The 17,650-nt window shown below is 43.0% G+C and overlaps 1 protein-coding gene across 1 annotated transcript; it reads right to left on the reverse strand.

Moving 5' to 3' along the window:
* Positions 1 to 3,484: 3,484 nt before the first annotated feature.
* Positions 3,485 to 10,086, reverse strand: lrrc3ca (leucine rich repeat containing 3Ca). The gene is made up of 2 exons (XM_058621292.1): positions 9,667 to 10,086; positions 3,485 to 4,859 (listed from the first exon to the last, which is right to left on the reverse strand). The coding sequence occupies exon 2, from the start codon at positions 4,774 to 4,776 to the stop codon at positions 3,982 to 3,984; it is 795 nt and encodes a 264-aa protein (XP_058477275.1). The 5' UTR covers positions 4,777 to 4,859; positions 9,667 to 10,086; the 3' UTR covers positions 3,485 to 3,981.
* Between the last annotated feature and the right edge of the window lie 7,564 nt (positions 10,087 to 17,650).

A 17,650-nucleotide genomic window follows, 5' to 3' on the forward strand; every position in this document is an offset into this window, starting at 1 on the left:
AGTGTGAGGAAAACAACTGTAATAGACTCGGACTCCATGTACATTTGCGTTGTTGGATTATCAACACGGCGGATTTAGCCTGTGATAATCTGGTGTCAGCCTCGGGCTCGATGCGTGTTAGATGATGGCTCATACTTCTACACTTAAACTGTCGTTGTTACCTGAAAAATGTGTTTTATTCCCCCTCACTCTTACCACAGCAGGGGGCGCTGTCTGACACAAACTGAACCCAGTGTTTCTCCACTGAAGAAGGCATGACCATCTCTGGAATATTGACCCTGGCCTAAATTGTCTCGTCGGTCGGTCACTTCCGCAGAAGTGGTGCGTCTCTCCGGTGTCCGCTTACCTTTCAAAGCTCCGAGAGAACATGGACGTACAGGTGCCCACACAGGCCCGTGCCCCGGGAGGCCCCATGTGATCACGGGCGCTTGGAAACATTTTCACCTGCAACCCAATCCCGGAGCGGCCTGCGCTCTGTGGGATTGGATGCGTCACCTTATCCCCCACTTTGTGTCCCATTACCCAGCAGTTGTAATGCTCACACCAGTGTAACGTGTCCGACGGAGCAGGCGGGGCAAGCCGAGCTGGCCTGAAATTTAAATTAACCTCAGTGATGTTTTTATGTGTGCCGGAGAGAGAGAGAGAGGTGTTCCATTACCAAGTACCCTCACTCCCAGCACACACACACACACACACACACACACCTGTCGTACATACAGGTGAACAAAAGAATGTGCTCACTCACATACATTAGCTGTAAGAAACACACACACACACACACACACATGTTTGTTTGTTTCTAGGTTTATGTTTATCTGCTCTCTGGTGGTGAAGCTTCACCTTAACAGTGGTTGGTTTCAAAGCCACCATGAGACTCTGTTATCTGTGTGTGTGTGTGTGGAAATGTCAGAGAGGGGCTCACCATCTGTTTCTCTGAGTCTCCCACTCGTTTGAGCAGGCTGTGGAACGCGGCTTCGTTTGACATTAACTTCATATCGTTATCGTTGTTTTCTGTCTAACTAATGGAATACAGAGTGTAGGAGCTCAATGTTGTGTTCGTTTAGTTTAGACTTAGTTTAGTTTACGCAGGATTATATGTTGTGGTGCAGCATGTGAACTGTCGACTGACGGCCTTTACACCATTGCGTTTAACCTTTGATATTGTAACTGTGTACTTTATTATTTTAAGTATGGAATTTATGTTGTCACCATTAACACTATTTTTTTTTATTATATTACATGTTATTGTTTTATTATGTGTCTAAGTTGTATTGTTCATTTTATTAATTATGTTATTTAGTCTATAATGTTTTATTATCACTTTTAGTCTTTTGTTTTCTTAGTGTAATTCCTTGTTGGTTCCGCGTCCCCTTGTTGTGGTGGGGGGACCAGGTAAAGGGACGGACCGGGGAATACATTGCCGATCCGAGAGAAGCTTGGACATGTTTGGATGGAAATGTAACCTGGATGATAAATGAGTGTCCAGTTAACCTCTGCATGTTTCTGGACTATGGGAGGAACCTGAAGAGAACTCGGTTGAACTTGAACTGATCCGAACTAGTAACCTTCTTCCTGTAAGGCAACAATGCTAGCCACTGCATCGATGTGAAGTCTGGGAAGAAGCATCCATCCATCCATCTTCTACTGCTTTATCCTCCACAAAAAGACCCTGGTATACTTCCACGCACAGATTTTGGCTGAGCATAGACAGCGCAATACGCAAACTGAATCTCCGCCCCACCAGTAGGTGGAGTATAACGCCTCGCTCACCAAGCAGAGAAAAACCCTGCGACAACAGAAGAAGTAGTCGCCAAGGATAGTCACCCAAGACTCGACCTGCTCGAAACCAGACGTCTCTCTTCTCCTTTGGTAGGAATGCGTCCTATTCCCCGCTTCCAGACTTGTACTGCCACCCAGTGGTGAAGTGAGATACTACAGGACCCTGACGCACACAACAAACAACCTGGACAGATCGCCAGTCCATCACAGGGACACATATAGACGCGGTCAATTTAGAGCGTCCAATTTACCTGATCCCCATATTGCATGTTTTTGGATTGTGGCAGGAAACTGGGCATCATATTTCCCAAAAAAGACCAAGTGCTGCCTTTAGGTCAGTGGTCGTTTGGAGATGACGTTGAGTTCTCTGGACTCTCACTGAGCAGCTGTTACCCCAGCAAGGGTAAAACACAGAGGCCGCACAGAGGAGGGCATCTGTTCCATGTGGCAGTCTCTCTTTAATCTCCCCCTGAAGAAGTGGGTCACACAAGTTGATGGGTGCATTCCCAGACTTTCTGCTCGAGTGTTTTTTTATGGCCGTCATAAATCATATATTTGTCTCGCTCTGCTTTGGAGGCGATTTTTCTCTCTGACAGAGGGGAAACCCTTGTTGACAAATCATTTCCCACATCTTAAACATCTGATTTCATTATTCAGGACTACACTGGGGTTACCTCGCCCCGTGGAAAGGGCCTCAGAGCACAGATTACATTACGTCTCTACTCAAATACATCCCCCCCCCCTTATCTTTTCCAGGGTCTCAATTTGCATCCTTGATTTCATCAGAAGAGGCACAAATTCATCTTCCTCTGTGGTGCGTTCAGGTGAAATAGGAGCTCCTACATCTCTGGCAGCTCTTTAAAAATGGTCCATAAATGTGATTTGGAAAACCCATGGGAGTGACTGCATTACACAAAATGGCTCCCAGAGGCAGCATGGGTGCCTATTAGAGACATGAGGGGGGGGGGGGGGGGAATGAAAAACAGCACGGATGCTTTCTCTAGATAACCCGGGCTTGACCATGAGGGATTCCACTGTGTTCCTTTAATTAACTGCAGGTGAAGAGGTGAACGCAATGAGTGTTTGCTCAAGGGCTTTATAGCACAATACAGAACTGCATCACACTTGTCCCTGTTTGCATTAGAAGTCTCTCCCCTGCCCTAGTCGCTGATGTTGGTGGATGATATTGGTCGCGGGTTTATTGGCCCGTGATACTGACACGTCAGCATTAGCATATCATGCTAAGGAGTAATCTGGTATCAGGTAGGCATTAAGTGTAATGGCTCTGTACAGTCGTGCTTCCATCAGGCGGATGCCGCGACACGGGTTCTGTTGTTTTCTTTTCCTCTTCACAACGCCGCGCGGCGGTTTGCTGACGCGGCGTTAAAGCGTATGCACTTTAACTTTTAATGGGATGACATGCGCGCACCTGTCAAACTGGCAGATTAAAAGTTAACGTTCTCTTTCTGCACAGTGTGCAGCACCGCTGTAACTTAATAAATCATTGAAGGATGCTGCAGGTTATCGGGGAGTCGGCCTGCAGAGGGTTCGCTGTCAAATACCCTTAACGTAGGGTTCCGGACGGCAGGCTTGGTTTGTTGAGCTCATCAGAATGGAGCTCTGGTGCAATAACTACTATCTGATACGTTCCTCTAGTACCACGGGCTGATCCTCACGCAGTGATTTGAATTCTAAACTTCCCCCATGTTCTGTAAATACAAAAAAACCAAAACAAAACCAACGATTTAGTTGGAAAACATGATTTTACTTGTATAGAGAATACTGTAAGGATTTAAAAGGAATACTGAGCACAATGTTCTTCACTGTTGTGTTTGCCGTTAAGTCTACTCATATTGCTGTTTGTCCTGAATTGTGTGTGCGTGTGCAGCGAGGTGCACGCACCACTGGATAAATCCCATTTGTATCCCGCATTTGGAGTTCACCAAAAACGCACATCTGCTTTTTACTCCCTTAGTGCACAGACTGGACCATTAGCAGAAATTCCTAATGGGCCTCTGAATGATGAATTATTCATCTGGGCTAGGTTGCATTGGCCTGGTTTTTCCTGTGCAGGCGTGTGTCTCTTTGCCCACCTTGGCTCTGTGACAGCTGTCTGAGACTGAGGCGCTGACGCTGGAGCTACTCCGTGCTGTTTGGTGTGGGCAGTAGCAACTTCAGCTCCGTCGTGTGGCTCCATTCCTCTTAAACGACCGTGCTGATGGTGGAAGACTCCTCTGACTTGCCCTGTATGCTGGGCAATGACTTTAGATACTCCAAATGTCTGCGGGCGTCCTCCTGGTTGGCCCTGACGTAGTAGACCAGGTAGGAGATGACCATGGTGAACCAGCCGAACATGACAACCAGCATGGCTACATCTGTAGTCCTCTTCATCACCACACACAGGTCTATGTCCGGTGCCAACAGGAAGGCGAGTCCTTGAACCCCTATGTCCTCGGGTTCTGACGTCTGGCACACGATGCCTGTGAGTGACGCGGGCTCCAGGTCTACACGAGGCATGGCCATCTGTAGGTTGCAGTCACAGAGCCATGGGTTGTTGGTTAGATTGGCGCGAGCCCGCAGGCCCTCAAAGGCTTCAGCGTTGAACTTCACTAGCTTGTTTGAGGAAAGGTCCAGGAACTGTAGCGAGGAGCCCAGGCCTCTGAACGCGCCCGGCTCTAACTGACTCAACTCATTATGCGAGAGATCCAGTTCCACCAGATGAGGCAAACCCACAAAGGCGTTAGCCGGGACTGTTGTGAAGAGGTTAAAGTCCAGGTAGATGCGTCGCGTGTCATTGGGGATGTCCTCGGGGATCTCCGTGAGCTGCAGGTTGCTGCAGCGCACCGTCTTGCCGACGCTCTCGCTCTCAGAGCAGTAGCAGCTCTTGGAGCAGCTGGTGGCGGCGTGGTGGAAGCAGAAGGTCATGAGCACCAGGCTGTGCAGCAGCAAACACATGACCACCGAGTGGCGCAGCAGCCAGTCCGCAGGAAGGAGCATTGTGAAACACGAGCATGCTCCAGGAATGACCAGCTGGGTTTACGGGGTGAAGTCCACATCAGCCTCCCCAGTAACTGTTGAGTCTGTGAGGGAAAAACAACAACACAAGGTCTCGTCAGTGGTGGTGACAAGACTGGTGGACTATTATTTACATTATTTACATATTATTTTTTAATAATCAATATAAAATCTAAGCATAAATAGATAGCATAAAGATCGTCTTCATTAGAAATGTTTAAAAGAAATGTACTTTTAATTCATGATGATGAACAATAACGTCACTGTCTACATAAAACTTACTTATTTAGAGTAGCCTAACCATCATGACCACACCCCCACTATCACCTTAGCCATCCTTTTCAGTATTCTGTATTTTAACTGTATTTTACATTTTTTTAACCTCCTTCTGTGTTGATCTTGTCCATTTTAATTCATCTTAACTTTTTACCTTTTTAATTTATCTGATTCATTTTAAATTAACTTGTGTGTTTGATTTATCTTCTTATTTAATATGTAAAGCGACCTTGAGTGTTAGAAAGGCACTGTTATTATTATTACTAGTATGTTTAATCAGGTTTTGTAATGTTTGTTGTATATTTGTGGAACGTTACAACTTGTGTATTTTTCTCTGATTTTTTTGTTGTTCTTGTTAATATTCACTGGTCATTATGCTACAGCTTTTCTAGTTTGTGCAAGTTTAGTCATTAGTGCTTTTTTTCCTCCTGGTACATTTTTTCCTTCTGGGTTTTATGCTCTTTGTACGTGTAGAAATAAAATGTAAACTGAACTAAAACTAAGTTGCATGTTGATTATTTTCATAATCGATGAATCTGTCGATCATTTTCGATCGGTGTTTGTCAAACTTGGAAATGATGACATTCTCGAATGTCTCTTTTTTGTCCTCGAACCAAAATGATTCTGTTTTTAATGATTTCTTTGTAATGTGGAGCAAAGAAACCAGGAAATATTCACATTTAAGAAGATCAGAAATCTTGTTTTAATCATGAAAGAAAGCTTCAAACCGATTAATCTAAACATCTAAATAGTTGACGATTAATTTAGTAACTGTTCACCCTCCCCTTCCAAGTGTGTTGGGTAACCTTAGTGTGAAAACTCAAAAGATGTTTAATTTGTCCATTGTGGGCTACTGTAGACACACGGTGGTCCAAAATAAGTATGGAAATACACGCTGGAGCTTTACTTAATGTCTTGTTGTTGTTTTTTCCCTTAAATTACTTACAGAAACATCAGCAACATTAATATCATACAAGGCCCCGTGATTTATTTCACCATAGTAATTAGCTGATCACATTTAAAACAGTCAAACTGTGTTACAAACACAGATTCTAGGATGAAATACATTTGCTACAGAACATGGGTAATTGTACTGCGTTCTTCAGAGGCCGTGTTGTTATGTAATGACGGGTACAGTAGCTCGTCTAATTGTGTGAGAAAGCAGCGGGAAATGTCAGAAGCAGCAGCAGCAGCAGCAGCAGCAGCAGCAGCGATGGCCATTTCAGTGGCACATCAGTGGTCAAATTGCACTTGTGCACAAGCCTAAAAAGATCAAACCTTCCCTCCATAGCAGCACAATAAACGAGCTCGGCAAAAGCCTTTGGTTTCACCGAGCCTCCTTTATAATTGACATCCCTGCAGTGCGGAGCTATTTCAGTGCACGGAGACTGACATTAACATAGCGATGTGACACCACGAGAGGCCAAATGTACCCGACATGAAACAAAATCAACAATGGATTAAGCACACATCTGTTTTTTATCTGGCGCTGCTGCTCTGAGGCAACATTTATCTCTAGTGACCATTATAACTTTAACAGTTGGTCAAGGTATGCTGTCACTGTCTGTGAATTACACTGTAACACAGAGATTGTCACGATTTAAATTGATTTCTTTGGACAAAATGTTGTGTACGTATAAAGAATAATTTTATATTTAAAGTTTACTTTTACTTAAGTATGTTTTTTTTTGGAAGAACTGTACTACGCTGCGTTCTAAATCACATCCGTTACTGAGTAAAAAAGTATTTCATAATAATTCATGCACAGGAAACTTGGCAGGGAATGACGAGGACAGGTGAACAATGAGGACAGGTGAATGAATGATGAGGACAGGTGAACAATGAGGACAGGTGAATGAATGATGAGGACAGGTGAACGATGAGGACAGGTGAATGAATGATGAGGACAGGTGAACAATAAGGACAGGTGAATGATGAGGACAGGTGAATGAATGATGAGGACAGGTGAGAATGATGAGGATAGGTGAATGAATGATGAGGACAGTTGAATGATGAGGACATGTGAATGATGATGAAGATAACTGGATGATGAGTATAGCTGAGAATGGTGAGGACAGGTGAACCATGATGAGGACAGTTGAATGAATGATGAGGACAGGTGAATGATGATGACAGGTGAATGATGAGGACAGGTGAATGAATGATGATGACAGGTGAATGAATGATGATGACAGGTGAATGAATGATGAGGACAAGTGAATTGGCCCTAATTAAGGTCCCTGAGTGAGTGAGAACTTTGTGACCTTTGACCCATTTTGACTGACACATATTCATTTGTCATGGTTTGCCTTTAATTAAAAAGAATTCATGTGAGAGTTAAGTAAATTTGAAACAAGCTACTTATTTACTTTAACTTGACTACATTTTTAGACTTACAGTAAGTAAAATGTTCTTAAAGTCCTTTTACTTGAGTAGAATAAAGTCAGTACTCTTCCCACCTCTGCTTATAATGATGATAAATCAGTTTTGTAATGGCAGTATCTGTCAGAACCTAATCACAAGATGGTTTGCTTGTAACCGCAGTTGTGTGCAGCTCTACTTTAACTGCATGTTTTGTATCAGCCTCTGGAAACGGCAGGTCTACCCACCCAAACACACTTCATTAATAGGTGATCAGGGCTACCTCCTATCTCGTTACTAATCCTCTTAAGGAAAAACTCCTCAAGTCAGTGTCGCATCAGTGTTGGCCACCCAATCCCTTTGTTGGGGTGAATGCGAACGCTTTGAACGGCGTCAGGTCCAACAAAAACAGACAACGTTCTCGTCCTGTTGTCTTCAAGAGAGAAAAAGGGGGAACCACGGCCTCTGGCTGACTTCTTCATTTCTTCCAAAATGCCCGGAGACGGAGCAAGGTCCGCTTACCAAGATTAAAAAATGAAACTGATCTCTAAGTACTTCTAAGTATCACATGACATGTGGTGGTAGGAGAGAGAAGTATAGCGGCGGTAGTGGTTTTGTCAGCGTGCGCGAGGAGGGTACGGGCGACTTTTTCTACGACATGGTAGCTAACAATACTCTAGTTTAAGAGATGCCTGTCACAGATGAAGCCTCTTGTTGCTGTTCAGCTCGGGAGCGCTGCAGTTTTCGCTCTTCCTCCCTCAGACTTGAGACGTTTATCCATACGTCTTCATCATCAAGGCCAAACCTCTCAAAGATTCCGAACCGCAAACTGTGTCGATATGAGAAAGTAGCAAAGCGTGGCAGATGCAGCTTAACACGGGGGGAAATAAAAGATCTTATTTCAGCCCAACAGGTGTAACGTAATGCCCCTGTGAAGGCTGCACTTTTCCCGTCAGACAAAGCATGCCAGCCTGGTATTTGGGTGAGAGCTAATGGGCAAGAGGGGGGGAAACGAGAGACACGCACACGCACACACACACACGAATGATGTGGGGAGGATTTAAGGAGAGGCCGAACATCACAATTACAACCCAGAGAAAAGAAGCGAGACACTAATGAGACGTGGAAGAAGAGGCATGAATGCTTGTGTGTGCCAGCTGATGAAGGCCAGCTGGTAGTGAAAGAGTAAAAGGGGACGGGGTGAACACAGAAGGGTGGGGCACCAGGACATAAACACACATTTATTTTCAAGAGCTGCCCCCCCCCCCTACAAAATATAGCCTCTCAAAGGCTTCGTTGGCAAAAAAATAAAATAAACGAGTAATTAACTAATGGTCTATTACTTCCTCTCACAGCCATATGGTGTAGAGAATACAATAAATCAATGGGCTTTATAGGAGGTGAGGTCCTGCAGTGTTCCTTCACTCATTATACTTATCGCCGTAAATAACTCCTGCTTTTTTTTTAACACAATAAACAAACACAACATCTGGGCGAGCAAAGGTCAGAGTCCCACTTCATCAATCAATCTCTGGCACTATAGTTTTATGAGGACCAGCAATTTTTTTGGCTCTCAAACCTAATCAGACGAGGCATTAAACCCCTTTATTGCACTGACATGCTTGTTCTGATGTTATGTTCTTTCCCACGTGTGTGAATATGACCTTTTCATGGCATCACATCACAGCATGAAGGCCAAAACATGAATGGCGAATAAGCCGCCAACGCCGCCGCCACAGGTTTGTAATTATCAATGGGAGGTGAGGGTTGGATGGTAACAAGGGGAAACAAGGGGCAATAAAAGCATCCTTGAAACACTGGCTTTTGTACAGTGCAGCTGTAATTAAGTTTCTGTCCCTTTATCTCCCATCATGTCTGATGTCAGTCTCAATTATAAGGAGAGAAGTCATCAGTGTCTATTCAGGAATCATTCAAATATTCATATCCTCTGCGTTAACTTCCAAAGTGAAGTGGTAATGAATCGAGAGCAATGGAAATGTAAAAGTAAAGCCTTGTAAAATGGTTTTAGTGTTAGTTTCACCAATAATTTAAATAATAATAATAATAATAATAAAAAAAACATGAAGAAGTTTATCTGTTATTCAGTTTCAATCAGCAGCACGAAGAACTCCCAATTCTACTCTCAGCAAACGAGACCATTGTGGATTAAACACGAGTGAGGCACGCGTAATATCGCAAAGGAAAAACGTGCACTTTGGTGCGTAACACACTCACGTCTGTGCCGCTTTCCCTCTCCTTCTCATGGTGCGTTCAGCGGCGAGTGTCCACAGTAAAAACGGTGCAGCGAATGTCTCGGAGAAGCCCCGCGGTTCGCTCGGCAGGCTTGTGGGGTCTCTTCCACCAGGTCCTCCTCCTCCTCCTCCTCCTCTTCCGTGGCTCGTTAAACTTGTGCCACGAGTCGCTCCGGCCGCTGGAAATGCTGCCGCTTCACTTCAGGAGTCGCTCGCTCGCACACAGTGCAGCCTTTTTAGTTTCCACGCAACGAGAAAAACCAGGCAACATCGGTGGAGCCAGAGTGGAGTGGAGCTGATGGCGGAGTCTCGCGCTGTAGACTCTGCTGCTGCTCTCGGATCAGACATAAATCATACAGGAAAGATGCGCACGAGGCTTTTGTCTTTCCTTTTTTTTACGCACTTTACGCAGTTAAGGTGAAACGGCCCGTCTGAAATACATGAATGCAAATTATGGTAAAGATGATTGATTCAATTCATTAATGCGCGCGTGCTGACTGATGGGAGTGAAATGGTTATTGTTGTGCAGGAGGCTACTTAAGTGAGCACACACACACACACACACACACTGGTTTACATGACTTCAGAGGACATTGCATTGACTTACATTCATCTCCTGGAGACTTACTCTAACCTTAACCATAATTACTACTGGCCTCATTCTAATCCTAATCCTGACCCTAACCTCAAACTAACTTTAATTAAAACCACAAATTGAAATCTAAACCAGTTCCTCAGATATGTGTTGGGTTTTTTTTTCATTATGAGGACCAAGCAGGTGACAAGGTCAGTGTGTATGCCAGGAACAACACACACACACACACACATGATGTCATACACAGTGTGATGATGGAGAAGACTGCATTAATTGAATTTGACCTGGAGCTCCCCCTCTCTCCCTCTCTCTCTCTCTCTCTGTGTGTGAGGGTGGTGGTGGTGGTGGTGGGAGGTCGTTGGCCCCATCCTGTTCCTGCCTGCTGCTGCCAGCAGATAAGGAGACTTGGCCTGGTCAAACTCACTATGAAAACACAGTACAGTGGTGCATGGATACACTGTTGACCGAGGACCTCTGGCCTGGCACAGTCGGCCAAACAGTCATCAGGTATTAATGGAATTAAAATCAATAACGTGGGACACTCCACTCTAGTCCCTCCATGGTGCACTTTGTATATTACAGTCGCTGCAGCTCCCTTTCTTTCTTTCTTTCTTTCTTTCTTTCTTTCTCCATCCGTCACTCCGCCACAATAAAGTCCTACTTACCGGCGACTCCCTCCTTCATTCCCCTCGCCGCCATAAACATCTTAAACAAACAAAAGGCAATTAAGAATATTCAAGTCAATTAAATTCAATAAAGGAAAAGCTTTACCGTGCCCGGGGGAGGATTTAAGGGCTCACAGAGCAGTGATAAAAAAATGTATATATTTAAAAAAGCGACATAAACAAGCAATTACCAAATTAAAGGGCAGTCTGGAAGTTTATGCAAACTTGCAAATGTGTCCGCACTGATTTTTTTTTTTAATTTATCTTTCACTTACTCTTTGAGTGCACAAAAGAGTTTTTAGGGCTTAGGAATTATATGCACATTTTGTGTTCCCACTAGCCAGCACACACCGCCTCACTGTCTTTTATTGCGGCAAGCATCGTAGTGGCCAAAACAACGTCTCCAATCGTTTTCATCGCCTTCTTTAGGGTCAATCAGGGCACGGTCATTGCACCACCTACTGGCAACAGGAAGTAACGGCGTCAGTAACAAACCCTGTTTCATTTACATGAAGCATGACGCTCTGAGGGTGTGGTCCCCGTCTGCTACACTCTGGCAAATTATTGGTGGTCTCTCTCTAGGACAGAGGTGTGTGAAATATATGGCCCGCGGGCCAGAATCCGCCCACCGGAGTGTCCAATCTGGCCTGTGAAATGGAATCATAATGTGAAATACTATATTTTTCAGTTACAGATACCTGTGACCTGGATCCACTGTGATCTGTAAGATGTGTTAATGGTAAACTTAGGCATAATATTGTTGTAACTGCACTTATCTTTCTCAAGAAATGTTATGTTTTTTTTAAAAAAAAAAGCCACCTCGTTAAATGTAAAACAAAAGGGAAAAATCTTGTTCTTCTTCTTCTTCTTTGTATTATTTTACTGGCCCGGCCCACTTGAGATCAAATTGCATTGTTTTTGGCCCCTGACCCCCCACCCCCCGCTCCAGGACCACGCACTGGCCATTGCAGTCGCTCCACACCCCGACATGCATGAGCGGGTGCGAGGGCCCGTTTCAGTGCAGGCAGCCCACGTTTGCTTTTTTGTATTTTGGTGAGAGATAATTGAAAAAACTGCGGCTCGTTCCTTATGGCCTACAGCGAAACTGAATGAGCTGTTTGATTATTCCGAGGATGGACAAAGTTATTTTAAGGGGTTTCGGTCGCAATATCCAGCTCACGTCTCTCGTCCCACTACTGTACACCGATAGCGACGAGTGCTGCAATGTCTTTGTAACCGTGCAAAAAAAAAAAAGCAGTCAGATCCGGTTTATTGGGCTGCTACAGGTTTTATGTTCCTCCTCTAAATAACTGCATCACTGATAATGCTTAGTTTGCACTGTGGAGGCTTGTATCTCTTTGCCTCACCTGATTTTGTTGTAGAGTTGCTTGAAATCTGCCACAGGTGCTGTGTGTCGAGTGATTAAACAACGCATAATACAATGATGTGTGTTTGTATGTATGTATGTATGTATGTCAGTCCCCAGGGAAAAAAAACACTTACCACATTGTTGCCGCATGCTCTGCTTCCACTCCCTTTATAGCCCCAAGGTTGCGTGGCTTCTCTTGTCATTTAGCAGAAGATCAGATAGGTGGATGAGCGTATGACGGTGGAACAGCAGAAAATGGGATTACTTTGTTCATAGACGGAGGAGAGTGCACCGGCAGTCAGTCTTCCCAAGCTTTATCAGATTATTACAAATGCTTCTCTGTGCTTGGCAGCTCGACTGGATGCTGTATGCATTATCAACCAAGCATTAGTCCTGATAAATTACACTTCCAAGTGGATCACATTTTCTTCTTCTTTTATTTCCACTCCAGTGCGTCAAAGAATCACGAGGCAGAGTCAGTGTCTGAGGCATCACACGTGTGAAGCTGTGTAAACGCAAACAAACGTCTTTTACATTGAAACTATTGCCAAGTGAGTTCACTCAGTGGTGATTAAGTCTATCAGGATTCTCTCTGTGTATAGTATGTATAGTTTAGACCAGGGGTCACCAACCTTTTTGAGACCGAGAGCTACCTGAAGGGTAGAGAATAATATGGAGGGCTACCATATTAACATTTTATGCAATTTACCATTTAAATGATGAATGTTATGCATTCAATTGCATACACATTAACTCCAGTGCTTACTCCTAATGATTATCACAGTTTTTATAAACAATATCAGGACATTTTACTCAGTGATCATATGGATACATGCAAGTGAGGTGAAGTGAAATGAGCCCACGGGCACCTCATTGGCTGCTCGCGGGCTACCAAGTGCCCGCGGGCACCATGTTGGTGACCACTGGTTTAGACGTTGTGTCACCGGGTGTCACCCCTGCTCTGCACACAGGACGTCATAGAATATACGAATATGAATATGAATGACAACACAAAGAAAAGTCACGAATGGCAACCAATCATGACGTCATCACCCATACAAATGTGAACTCCCATTCTGAAGAATCACGATTTGGCTGGTGGCCGTGTTGAAGTTTTGTATATATATATATATATATATTTTGGACTGTGGAAGGAAACCGGAGAATGCAGGATACAAATCATTTGTCATTTCTGTTCATCAAGACCAAACAGAGACAGAATAATAACATTAAAAATGCTTTAAATGTTAAAAAAAACTTAAGTAGCAATAAAGTGTTGGAACTTTGGTGAGGAAAGTACCACAACCACAACCACAAGTCTCTTACCTTTATTAATTTCTTCTTATTATAATAATCCACAGGCCGGGAACGTTTCACCTCATGATAATGATGACAGTGACATTTTCTACATTTCCTATCGTCTTTGCCTCCTCACACGCGCACACATGTACGTTTACACTTGAACACACAGAGACACTGGTTCCTTGTCTCTATAGCTTCTGAGGTTTCTCCTCATCCCTGAGTCAGATCAAAGTCCTGCGTTGTCTCTGAGAATACAACATTTGCTCTGCTTTATTTATTTATTCCCCGGGCCGGCCTTGAACCCTTTTAATCAGAAGGTGTGAGAAGTGTGCGCTAAAAGGATTTTCCTGCTACTGCAAGCAATATGGGGGGGAAGGAGGTGGGGGGGGGGGTAAATGTCATGTCACCTCACCCCACCTCCTATTTCCTGAGAGGAACCTTGTCTTTGAAGTGTGATTTCACTGATATTAAGGAAACCGTGGTGCAGAAATATGAAAGGGCTGTCGATATTCATTGATCCTGAGTGAATTCCCCATTGGCTGAGTGATTTCAAAAAGCTTTTGTCTTTGAGAGACTGATTACGAATCTGCTGCACCGGATTGACCTCAGTGTTGTTTGTATGTCAAAATTGATAGTTTGGTTTTTTTTATGCCAAAAATCCAGTTAAGTTGATGTTTTGTTATTGTTATTGTTATGAGGTTAATTATATGGCTTTTTAAAAGGACTTTTAATGTAAACGCACTCCACGAGCTGATGCTTTTACACAAACTAAAGTTTCTAACAAATAAAATAGTTATAGTAATAGGAAAATAGGAAAAATCCATAAAAAACAGTTAATTTTCTTTTATAATAGTGAATATTGTAGCATCTTCAGGGCTCTAACAAGATGCAAACCAAACAGTGCCTCGAGCTAAATGCAAAAATCGAAATAATAGCGTGATTACAGTGATAAACACAGTGGGAAAATTGCCATTTAATTTCACCATCTCAGTTTACTGGTGGCTGGAATCCCTTCGATATACTACTTTTTGTAGAAATAATGGACCAGTGCTCCAATCCATGTGTACACAAGAACGTAAAATAAGTAAAAACATGAAAAATCCTTCTGTAGAGTTTCATCTGTCACTTGTGGGCTACTGTAAAAAAACAAAACATAGTAGACTCCATGAAAGAGGACCCTGTTCTGTTGAAAATCTCATTCTAATATGACAAAAACACCTAATTTTCACATGACTATCCAATCCAATCCTTTATTTGTAAAGCACTTTAAAACAACCACAGTGGACCAACGTGCTGTATATTCAATATATAATAACGTGGTTAAAAGTAACAGTAACAGCCAAACAATAAAAACAAAAACAACAACTTAAATCGTGTCAAAGGAGTTTTTTTGAAGAGATTTAAAAACAGACAGGGAAGAGGTCTGGTGTCTAAAGTGCAAAGGCAGATTATTCCACTGTTTAGGGGCCACACAAATTGCTATGGCCGGGAATCCAAACCCCAGTCAACTGCTGGGAAAGCAGCTCTGCTTACCACGACACCACCATCGCTTCAATACTGCTGACTCCAGAAACCCACACAAACATTTCCGGGGCCCTCCTCCTGTGGCTGTGCAAATAAAATCAGTTTCTATTGATAGATTCCCTCTAAATTCTTCACACTAATCATTTCAGGTGGAAAAGTTGAGTTGAGCAAATGCTATGTTTGGTCAAAGATAACCAGAGTGTTTTGTTGATCCAACCATGTTCCAACGTGACTGAAACACACAGCACCGGTTTATGCGTCCATTGACTTTCACTAATTATGTCAGTCAATACCATTCCGGCCATGGTGTTACATTTCACTCTACCAATCTGCAGGGAGAGTGAAATACAATTCAGTCACTCGTGCATGGTTTGCTCAATCCATACGTGTGACCTTGCGAGAGAAAAAAACTGAAGCGTTTGGGTTTTATTATTCACTGGAAAAATGTACTGCCGTTATTCTTAAGAAACAGTTTTTACAGTATTTATTGGTGAAGTTGCAGCTGAATTTCTCTTCCCTTCCACATGGTGCTCCAAAATGTCCGCCTGCAATCAGACCGTTCATTGTTATTATTATATCTTCAATTTCTGCCAAATCAACCAAATGTTAAACCAAACTTTTTCCACACTGGACATTTAAAACAACAAACAACACAAGGTGGCGCCGCCGACTGTGCAGTACAACAAACATCTTAAATGTTAAGTTCACGTTTCCCACTGCCCTTTAAAAGTAATTACTAATTCTCAGCCCTTCATTGTGTCTCTCTGACGTTTTCACAATGACAGGCAGGGAGGGGTTTTCAACACAAAGGTCATGTGTTCGGCCTCCGAGGAGTCGACGATGCTGAAAGTGTGGGGCTCAAATCATGATTCTGACTCATCTACATCAGCTAGGGCTCTGATGGAGAGATGGAGCAGGGACCTCTTACTGTACATATTATATAAAATAGTTTTTTTAATACATATTAAACTGCACATGTTGTTATTGTGCATTCAATACTGAGCTATTCCAATAAATGGTTTTCAGTTCTCTCAGAGTAAACATGAAGGCCAGGCTGAAGTTTGCCAGAGAGAACGTAGACAAAGATGTTTGGAGTCAACAACAAGTGCTTTACAATAAAAGAGAAAGAGAAATACAGAGGCAGCAGCATAAAGGATATAAACCGCATAATAAAAGACACTAAAAAACACTTGAATGGAGAGGTAAAAGAAAAATAAATGAAGAGAGACTAAAAGTTGCAGTTACTGCTGAGGTGCAGCAGTGACGATCATTTCATTTTTATTTAAACGCAGTGGCATCCTGGGAGTTTGTTCCAGATATTTGTGTCATGAAAACTGACCCCCAGGACTGATAGATGGTCTACAGGAAGCGTCTCACTGACGTTATTTCAGCCAAAGGGGGTAACACCAGCTATTAGAGGGCATCTTTTGTTTAATGAGTAAATCAAGGTTGATTTTTCTTGTTTATCTGATGATAAGCATGTGCACATTTACTCAAAGTGACGGTTTTTTTTTAAACATAAATGTGGAAACAAATATGAGTGATGGTCTAATCCTGGCCCTTGATCTTTGTATTCTCTTTATTATATTATATTATATACAAATCACTAATCTAGAAAGATATTCACAGCTGATATATTCATAAATTGTATTAATACACATGTAGCTCAATTATATAGACACATGCACATGTACAGTATACACATTTATTTTCACCTATCCATGTTCCCGTACCTTGGGAAAAAAAAGAAAAAGTGTTTTTTGGCCTTCATTCATGGCTGCCGTTGTGTGTGCGTTTGTGTATATATGCTGCACACTGCACTACATTCTGGACTACAGCTCAAGCTCTTCAGCCCTATTATTATCATGCCAAGGTCAGATGAGTGGGCAACACAGCAGAGGAAGACAGATAAGAATGATAGAATGTTAGATAAATCGGGTTAGTGCATCTCCTTTGACTGATAGCGACGGGAGCAGACGTTTAAAGGCCAGAGTTTGCTTAGCACTGCTCAAAATCACCCCCCCCCCCCCCCCCCGTCCTCTTCCTCCATTTGTTCTTGTACTTCTGATTGACTTTACATCAGCTGAACACGAATTAAAGACAAGGAAGCAGAGCTCCTGCACGGTGATGCACTGCTTTGCAGGAACGCATCAGCTAAGCGGTTTTATAAAGCACAACGGCACACATCTGTGGAGAGAGAGAAACACATTAACCACTAAATAGCTTTTAGGCAGCTACTGAGTACAGTGAGTATGCATGTGTGACAGGGAGCCTGGAGAAAACCAGGGCGATACAGAGAGAGAGAAGTCGGGTGGGAGGGATGGGTCTTGATAAATGAAGCAGAATTGGAATTGAGCTGTGGACCTCCAGAGAACACAGCTCGGTCCTGTAATGGCAACTTTTGTATGATGTAACAAGTCAATAAAATAAATAAAGTATGTGTATTTTAAGGTGTGTGTGTGTGTGTGTGCATTGAGAGTTATATACAGATAAAATGTGGTTGTAGTCTTAT

This window comes from Solea solea, chromosome 21 (assembly GCF_958295425.1).
Source record: "Solea solea chromosome 21, fSolSol10.1, whole genome shotgun sequence".
In the NCBI taxonomy this organism is placed as follows: domain Eukaryota; kingdom Metazoa; phylum Chordata; class Actinopteri; order Pleuronectiformes; family Soleidae; genus Solea; species Solea solea.

What these genes read in the sequence shown, in the direction of transcription:
- lrrc3ca (XM_058621292.1), bottom strand. Translation starts at nt 4,776, where the DNA reads ATGCTCCTTCCTGCGGACTGGCTGCTGCGCCACTCGGTGGTCATGTGT.